This window comes from Pteropus vampyrus, unplaced genomic scaffold, assembly GCF_000151845.1.
Source record: "Pteropus vampyrus isolate Shadow unplaced genomic scaffold, Pvam_2.0 Scaffold286, whole genome shotgun sequence".
Classification (NCBI taxonomy): domain Eukaryota; kingdom Metazoa; phylum Chordata; class Mammalia; order Chiroptera; family Pteropodidae; genus Pteropus; species Pteropus vampyrus.
In genome coordinates this window covers 801,282-810,121 of record NW_011889067.1, presented here as the reverse complement: position 1 = coordinate 810,121, position 8,840 = coordinate 801,282, and the positions used below count along the sequence as shown (strand labels likewise).

The following is an 8,840-nucleotide window of genomic DNA, read 5'->3' as shown; positions in this document are numbered from 1 at the left end:
AGCGGGGCATGTCAGCGCGGGTCGTCCTCGGCTCGTTCGGTTTCGCAGGAACGTTTCCATGTATGGACACACACATACTCACCATTTCTTAATTTTAGAAACCGTTGTGAATGACTGACAGAAATAGCCCTGAACCAACAGGCAGAGACCCGGGTTCTAAGCCTGGCTTTGGCTCTGACGGCGTGGCCTGGCCTCAGTTATCTGGTCAGTCCAACGACCTATATTTGCATCCCACTGTCAGGACCCGCCGAGACTGGGCAGGATCCCGGGCGCGAGGGAGGCAGAGCCGCGAGCGCCCTGCTAAGGAAATGGGTGTGGCTGAGGGAGGCTGCGCACCGGCTTGGGTCCCGGACCGCCCGCAGACCTCGGCGAGGGATCCCGGCCTAAATGACCCCGCACCCGCAGCTGCAGGCCTGCCTGGGCAGTGGGAGAGGCGCCAGGCCTTCCTGCCCGCCCACGTTCCTTGCTGTCTGTGGGAGGAGGAAGTAACCTGTTATGTTACCCACCGCGGTTGGTGCTAAGGAAATTGCACCCGTTTGTAGGCTGCAAACCCCCTCCAACCTTCAGGCTGCGGAGAAGTGTCTGGCCACCGGGCAGTGGCTTCCTCCTCGCTGACTGCTGGGGCTACCACTTGTCGCCTGCCTTATCCAGATGGCAGCCGTCCACACTGTGCACTTCCTAAGCGCGGGCAGTGACTGCCCTTGGTCTCACCCAGTCTCAGAGCACATCTCCTGGAAGCAGTAACTCTGGGCAATGAATGCCACATCTGTGGGTATAGTGCACAGGGCCCCTGCACTCCTAAAATGGCATTATGAGCAATTCAGCAAGTACCTATTGTTTGCTTGGCACTATTCTGAGTGTTTGGGACATAGCCAGGAATAAGCCACAAAAGGTTGGGGCAGCGTGTGTTGAGACAGGCATCTTCAAATAAAATGGGGTGGCAGGAGAGAGTGGCTGGGAAGGGGACTGGTGGTCAGGGAAGGCTTCTTGGAGGTGACACTTGAACTTCAGGAGGCACCCATGGAAAGATCTGGGACAGAGCCTTCCAGGTAGGGAAACAGGGAGCCGTGCAGGGAGAGGGATGTGGCTGGGCGTGGGGATGTTTTAGAGGGAGAGCAGTGTGCTTGCTGAAGGACTGTGGCAAGGAGAGATTTGAGGATGACCCTGAGGTTTTGGCCTCAGCCACTGGGAGGACAGTAATGGCATTTACTGAGTACGTGCTGAATTGCGTATGGCCACGTTATTACTGAGCACACGGCTGAGCCCTGCAGAGCTATGAATAACAGGTTCCAACCTGAGATTCTTCCCGCTCTCCTGCAGGCTAGAATCCCGTCTTCTTCCTCTACTCCCTTACACTGTCCCCTTCCCCATTCGTTCTGGGGTTGGGCTAGCATCTGTTCCCTCCTTCTACTTCCCCTTGGCACTGGCCCTGTGACTCAGAGCCTCTGAGGGGGTTCTTTGCACCCCAGCCCAGCCCCCATGTGAGTGCTTCAGCCACACCGGACTGTTCTGTGACCCCTGGACACTTCTTAACTGTCCTGCCACCGCTCGGGCTGGATTCTCTTTCTCCCTGTCCCTGACTGTTGGAGCCACGCCTGGACTTTACGAGTAAAATGCCACCTCTTCCTTTTCCTGACCTTCCCCCTGGCAGATGTGATCCCTCCCTTCTGAGCGCTGGGGATTAAGCCTTTCCCACCAGTTACTTTCCTGTGGTCAGAACTTTCCTTCCTGGCCCTAGCTCACCGTGGTATTGTCCTGCCCAGCATGCAGCCTTGCACATAGCAGGCATTCACTTGGCTTGGAATTAGTCGAATTAGTTGTCGCTTTCTTCCCACCAGACCTATCAGCAAAGTCTGAAAAACAAAAAGCAAATTAGGTGGAAGTCAAGAAGGGGTTGAGAGCTCTCTCTCTCTCATCACACACGCACGCACACGCTCTGCTCATACCCAAACATGTCCCCTCTCAGTAGATGTCTGATTTTGGAAAAGTATCAGTAACTGCTGCCCCGCGCCCCCCACCCCCGCAAGACTAACAACCTTTCTACCCTGTGTTGGTCACAGCCCATCCTCCCATCCCCTCACCGCCCAGTTCCTGCTGGACCCATTTCTCCCAGTTCTGAGCGGGTCCTGCACTGGCTTTCACTGCGAGGTACCGATGGTCTGCTGCCCCAGTTTCTCCTCAATCGTGGCTCCTCCCCTAGACGTGGAGAGTGGGAGGACCCCGTGAACCAGAGGAGCGCCAGCTATGTGATGGTGCAGCTATAAGGCTAGGCCCTTGGGAGGAGCAGGGATGGGGGCTAGCTCCTGGCCACCACCTGTGTCAGGCTGTGATTAATGCCTGTCAGCTTACATGGCACACCGAACCACTGCCCTCTTCACGGGATGCTTCAGCCCAGCATCATGTTCCTGGCCCACATCAGCTTCTTCCATCCTCTCGTCTGTCGGTTTATTCCTACAGGAGGAGCCTGCAGCATCCACTAGAAACCTATTTTAATCTCTTACATGGACAGTCACATGGTCATACTCGTTATCATAAAACTGGGTCATGTGTCTGTCCGTCTGTCCACCCACCATCCATCCATCCATCCATCCATCCATCCACCATCCACTCAACCATCATCCATCTACTACCTACCATCTGTCGTCTGTCCATCCATCCATCCGTCCATCCGTCCATCCGTCCGTCCGTCCATCCATCCATCCATCCATCCATCCATCCATCCATCCATCCATCCGTCCATCTGTCCATCCATCCATCTCCCTCACTCCTCATCCGTCCATCCCTTTTCACACCGTAGCGGAGGTCCCCAGGCAGACTTTCAGCATCGCACTCATCTAAGTTCCTTGAAAGAAATTGCATAGTCCCCTGCCCAACCCCTGATGCATTCCGGTTCTGTAGGTTTAGGAAATCTGGGTGCAGCTGATGCCCAGAGCCCACTCCCCAACTCTCTGTGGGGCCTGGAGCCAGGTGCTGGGATATGGCTTTCCTGCACCCGAGGCCAGTCAGTCTCCTTGGGGCCCATCTACCTGCAGGGTGGATGGATCACTGACCTGACACGGAAGGCGGGTTTCTGACTGGTGCCTGGCACCCATCCCAGCTGCAGGCGTGTGGAATTTGAGTTTTTGCCTCAGTTATTGGTAGGTATTAGTGGTCTGTGGAACCTGTGACTGATGAGGGTACTTTCCAGAAGTCCCAGGGTCATATGGCGAAGGTTATCCAAAGTCCTCATGTCAGGCCATGGTGGTATGGAGGGGTCTCAGCCTAGGAGTGGTGCTTTCAGCAGCTCTCAAGGGCCGTTGAGGAGTCTCTGGTGTGGCCGGTCATTGGAGTGGGCCAGGCAGTGCTTCATCTAGAACTGGAAGCCTTGTTGATGCTGGAGGGTGAGAGGGAGTGTCTGTGTGGGACCAGGGGTGACTTCCAGGTGAGAGTTCTCAGAGCCCACTGAGATAGGTGTCCCCTATGTAGACAGGGACCTCTCTTGTTCATCCACAGTGCCTGGCACATAGGGGTGCAGAATATATTTTTTCAATGTTTTTAAGTTCATTAATAAACAGATGACTGAATTCCTAATGTCACACAGGTAGATAGTGGCAGGGTAGTTACTGGAATCCGGGGCTCTGGACTGCTAACCCCGCCCAGCCTCATGGCCTCATGGCCTCATGCTGCCCGCAGGGCCTTGGCCCCCCGTCTCCCTGGAGCCATGCCCATTTGCAGAAGGTCCAGGGGCTGTGCCCAGCCTCATCGCTCCTTGGCCTTGGCTTTCCAGGTGTAGGGTCGGATGCTGGCCCTCTGGCCCTGGGTGTGGGTGGCTAGCTTCGCTCTGGCCTCAGGTCTGGCCCAGACTCTTCCCCACGTTGGGCTGGCCTTGTCCTCTGGTCCCTTGGATTATACACATCGTCTGTGGCCCTTCTTCCTTGAAGAACAGCTAATGATTTTTTAAAATGGATATGACACAGCCACCCAGGAACAGGGGTTGGAGGAACTGGCAGCTGATACATTGTCTGTGCAGGGGGCGGGGCAGGATGACAAGAGAGGGAAGACCTGGTGGCTCCGGTCCCCAAAAGGCACAGGGGACAGCCCAGAGGGGTCGAAGTGCAGCAGATACACATCTCTACCCCCACACTACCTGAGCTGCAGGCAGAGGCAGAGCTGGGAGCGACTGAGTTTAACAGCCAGGAAATTCCCGGCATGGACGTGTTTACTTTGAGTGATGGCCTTCCTGTTCTGGTCCTTGCAGGTCCTGGACAATTGTAGGGTTTGCTGCCCTCATCCTGCTCCTGGTAGCTCTGTTGGCCAGAGTCCTCGTCAAAAGAAAACCACCCCGGGACCCGTTGTTCTATGGTACGTACGTCTCTATGGCAGGGAAACCATTTGTGTTCCCTGAAGATCTCGACAGGGCGGCCCTGGCACCCACCTGTAAAGAAGCAGGAAGTGAAGGAGTATTTCAGGATGACGTGGCCCTCACCTCCAAACTAAGCCTCTCTCAGGCTGTGGACCCTACACTCTCCCAGCTGGAAGCCCAGGAAAGGAGCTCCCTTGAGAGTCAAGGTCAGAGGTCAGAGCTCACAAATGGCAGGATTTTTTCCCCTTTTTTAATGGCCAAATAACATTTTCTTTTTCCAGACATTTAGATTGTTTCCTTGTCTCAGGGCTTGCAGGTTCCCTGGGGTGGCTCTGCCTCAGGCTGTGGGTAGGACTTAGGGCTGTCCCAAATGGCTCCCAAGGTGTGCCCTTTTTATGGCAGACACAGAGATACAGATGAGGCTAGTGGAAAAAGAGCCATGTCTCTTAGGGCCTTGGTTTGGAGCTGGCCACTGTCACTTGCACACCGATTAGCCAAGGCAAGCCAGTCCTTAGAAGAGCTGGGCCTTCCGTGCCAGACTTTGGGGCCTGAGTGCTTGCTCCTGCCCCAGCCCGCCTGCCTCTGATCTGGCCCCTCCTCATCCTTCTAGACTGGTTTCCTGCTGCCTTCTTCCCTCCTCCCACTCTGTGCTCCATGGAGCGCACGCTTAGTGGAATTCAGGTCTCTTCTGATTCTTTGGGGTTGAGCACCCTTGCTCCTACACCTTCAGCAGTCTGCTCTTGTCACAACCTTGAGCACGCACTGCAGCCTCAGGGCCAGGCCTCGCCCTACTAGACTCCTGCTCACTGGAGGGCTGACGGTCCTTGTCCCCTTTGACCCAGCTTCTGACACTCCTGTTGATAGAACAGTAGACTGAGCATGTGTTGACGCTTCCTTTCTGGGAGATAACGATGGCTGATCCGTCAGTGAGACCTGGGCCAAAGACCTCCACGAGGCACAGGGAGGCCCTTCCGCTCCCTCTGGGCAAAGTGTCAACGCTGCGCTCCTGGCTGCGGACTCGGCAAGGCTAGCTTCCCCTGTGAATTAACTTCCCCACTCTGCTCTCCTTTTCTTTATCTGCAGGTTTTCTTATGTTCACCATTAGATTTTTCTACTGTCCGCGCCCATCGCGTAGTTTAAGACATCAATTTGTTATAACGTTGAAAATGCAGCTTTACTGATAAACATGCACTAAATTTGATCGCTTGTTGTTTCAAAAGTATTTTGTTGATGGTAGTTTTAAGCCCATTTAGATGATTCTCACAACCCTAGTAAGATTCCTGAAGATGCTATGCCTTCTCTTAATATATTCAATTGGACTGTGTCATATCCATTTTAAAAAAATCACTAGCTGTTCTTCAAGCCATGGTCACTTGCACATCAGCCACTGTCTTTAAAATCTCCAGTGTGGAGCAGAACATGCTGAACACTGTGAGTGGGTCTGCTTGGTAATCACTGAGAGAAATTATCTCTTCTGAGTCATTATTTTAAACCTGGTGGTCACCTTTATGCTCCCCTGGCCACTGCTTATAGGTTTTGTTTGCACTGTCCTGGTGAGGTGCAGGTGTAGCCCTGGGCAGCCACTTGTAGGGAGTGGAGGATGGAACAGAGTGGGTGAGTCTGTCATTCTTACCCTCTGGTGGGTGTCCCCTTGGTGAGAGCACGTGAGCCGTGATGTCAGATCCGGGACACAGGCAGAGGTCCTGCTCTGTGCAGAGGTATACTCCGTTAGGCCATGTTCACAGTGTCCAGTAATCTTCTGGAAAGCATGAAAAACAATCCATTATTACTGGTGAATGCCGAGCTCTTAGCCACCGTGTCCTGAGCTGCCAGCCGCTTTGTAAACTGCTCTCTTTGCTCCAGTGTACGCAGTTTTTGGATTTACCAGCGTGGTGAACCTCATCATAGGACTGGAACAGGACGGAGTCATTGACGGGTTCATGACGTACTACCTGAGAGAGGTATGGGATCGCTACACAAATATGAACCTTCAGCCAAAGGGCCGGCCACCCAAGCCCCTTTGTTCAGAGATGAAATCCTTTCACTTGGTGTAAGCAAGTACGATACACGGTATTTCACTGACTGCCAGAAGCAGAAGCCGTTTATTCACATGGAAAGTGAGGATTAGGTCATGGGAAGCAATTCTTTTCGATGTGTGGTCTTAATTTCTGTCTCACACCTGGTCCACGACCTTTCCCCTTAACTTGTATTTAAATGAATGGAGGGTTTGTGTGTCTGTTATTATCAAGATATCTCTACATCTGAAGTCCGTCTTAGGTGGGTAAAACACCAAACGCTGAGGCCATATGATTGCAGTGACCTCCCCATCACAGCATCAGAGCTACCTGGCACCGGAGAAAGCTAGTCCTCTTTTTTTTATTGGATGGTGTGATGAATCCAGCCCCAGAGAGCTGAAGTAACTTACTCAAGGTCACTCACACAAAAAATAAAGAGCAGAGCTGAAAGTAGTCTTCATCTGGTTTCAAATAATGGGGAACATTATACAAAGCTTCATCCCCTATGTGAGGGAAGTTTTAAGACAGGGAACAATGCAGTCGGCTTTGGGAAGGAAGGGCTTGAAAGGAAGGGTGAGCTGGGACATCAGTCAGGAGGCTTTGAGCAGCTAGGATGAGTAGGAGTTGGGGACAAGTTGGGGGTGATGGGGAAAGGTCCAAGATGAAGTCCTGCTTCCTGCCTCCATGTCTGATGTGCGAGATGGCATGATCCTAGTGCAGTGACAGAGACTCACCCTCAGCATTTTTTAAGAAAGGAAATAGCAGTGGACTGTTAACATTTTCTGGGTGTTCTAGGGAGGTGCAGAGCCTTCGAATGAGAAGGGACAGTTTGGGCAAAAGCTTCGAGATGAGACATAGCCTGTTATCTCCACACTGCCAGCCTGGGGCACAGGTTTGCAGGGATGACGCTGAGTTCGGTTGGGGACACGCAGAGTTTTAGGCAGTTGAGGGACATCCTGGCAGATGTCCCCGCTGGCAGGGCTTTGCAGGTCTTGAGCCCTGAGGAATGTTCCTGGTGGAGAGGTCGTGGGCCATCGAGGACAGCTGGTACCTGAAGGTCTGAGAGGATAGAAGGTGGGAGAGAAGAGGGACGAGGAAGTTTTGGCGGCTCTGGGGTAGTTTCGTGGTCCTACCAATTTCGTAATTTTATAGGACGAAGAAGTTTCATTTTAGCAGACTAACACAAATTACTTGGTCCACTTTACTTGGAATACAGGCCCGGCGTTCTGCACGGAAGCGTCTGAGTCTTACTTAAAGCGGCCTTCTTCTTAATGCTTCCCTTAGGGTGAACCGCATCTGAACACTGCGCACGGACACGTGATCTGCTACTGGGACGGCTCTGTGCATTATCTGATGTATCTGGTGATGGTGGCAGCCATAGCCTGGGAGTAAGTCAGTGCACCTGGTGTGTGTGTGTGTGCGCGCGCGCGTGCCTTTGCCACCTCAGAGCCCCATAAGTGGGGATGTAAGGAAAACATGCAGAGAGGCAAATACACAAGCAGGCGTCAACGGATACAAACACATGCTTGACGGAGACGAGTTACAGGTGGCCTTATGTTCTGTGCTCCACTGCCTTTTGAACATGTCCTTCTGGACTGGGGTCTGCTTAAGTCCATTGTAAACATGAACCATAACTTCTTTATCCAGCTGTCTGCTGATGGGCATTTAGATTGCTTCCATATCTTGGCTATTGTGACCATGAGCACATGCGCATAGAGCTTTACGCATTGTTTTGGTTTTCTTTCAATATATACCCAGAAGTGCAACTGCCAGGTCAAAGGGTAGTTCTATTTTAAATTTTCTGAGGAACTTCCAAACTGTTTTCCAGTGGCTTTTGCAATCCCACCAACAAAGTATGAGAATTCCCTTTTTCCCACACACTCACCAACACTTGTTTTTTATTGATGATGGCCATTCTGACAGGTGTGAGGTGAGAGCTCATTGTGGTTTTTAATTTCCAGTTCCCTGATGATTAGTGATCTTGAACATCTTTTCATGTCTATTGGCCATCTGTATGCCCTTTTTGGAGAAATACCTATTCAGGTCTTCTGCTCATTTTTTAAGTGGATTGTCTTTCTGTTTAGTTCAATGAGTTCTTCATAAATTTTGGCCATTCATCCCTTATCAAATGTATCATAGGCGAACATCTTCCCCCATTCAGTAGGTTTTCTTTCCATTTTGTTGATGGTTTCCTTTCCTATGCAAAAACTTTTGTTTGATATAGTCCCATCTGTTTATTTTTCCTTTAGTTTCTCTTGCTGAGGAGATACAGCAGAAAATTACTGATAGCAATGTCAGCGAATTTACTGCCTATGTTTTCTTCTAGTTTTATGGTTTTGGGTCTTAAGCCCAGCACATTCTAATTCAAAACTGCAATCCTGTGTCAGTACAGAGCTCTCTCTTCCCCTGTTCGGGTGAAGCGCTGAGGCTTAGGGGCCTGCGCTGAGGCTGGGGTGCACAGTCTGTCCTTTGATACCTTCTCA

The 8,840-nt window shown here is 51.8% G+C and overlaps 1 protein-coding gene and 1 long non-coding RNA gene across 5 annotated transcripts in view; one reads left to right on the top strand and one right to left on the bottom strand.

Annotated features, from left to right (window-relative positions):
- Positions 1-8,840, bottom strand: part of LOC105302855 — a 24,577-nt gene that overhangs the window by 6,093 nt on the left and 9,644 nt on the right. For both annotated transcript variants that reach the window (XR_002776436.1, XR_896869.2), the window contains 3 exons: positions 5,976-6,101; positions 3,051-3,373; positions 1,744-1,853 (listed from right to left, as the gene is read on the bottom strand). This is a non-coding gene — a long non-coding RNA (uncharacterized LOC105302855). The remainder of the gene's footprint in view (positions 1-1,743; positions 1,854-3,050; positions 3,374-5,975; positions 6,102-8,840) is intronic.
- TM6SF1 (transmembrane 6 superfamily member 1) overlaps positions 3,506-8,840 on the top strand; it is an 18,576-nt gene continuing 13,241 nt past the window's right edge. For 2 of the 3 annotated variants that reach the window (XM_023521014.1, XM_023521015.1), the window contains exons 1-3: positions 3,506-4,548; positions 6,206-6,303; positions 7,642-7,745. In XM_023521014.1, coding sequence (XP_023376782.1) covers positions 4,356-4,548; positions 6,206-6,303; positions 7,642-7,745 — 395 coding nt within the window. In that variant the 5' untranslated portion in view covers positions 3,506-4,355. The remainder of the gene's footprint in view (positions 4,549-6,205; positions 6,304-7,641; positions 7,746-8,840) is intronic. The other variant, XM_011376100.2, reaches the window with a different exon arrangement.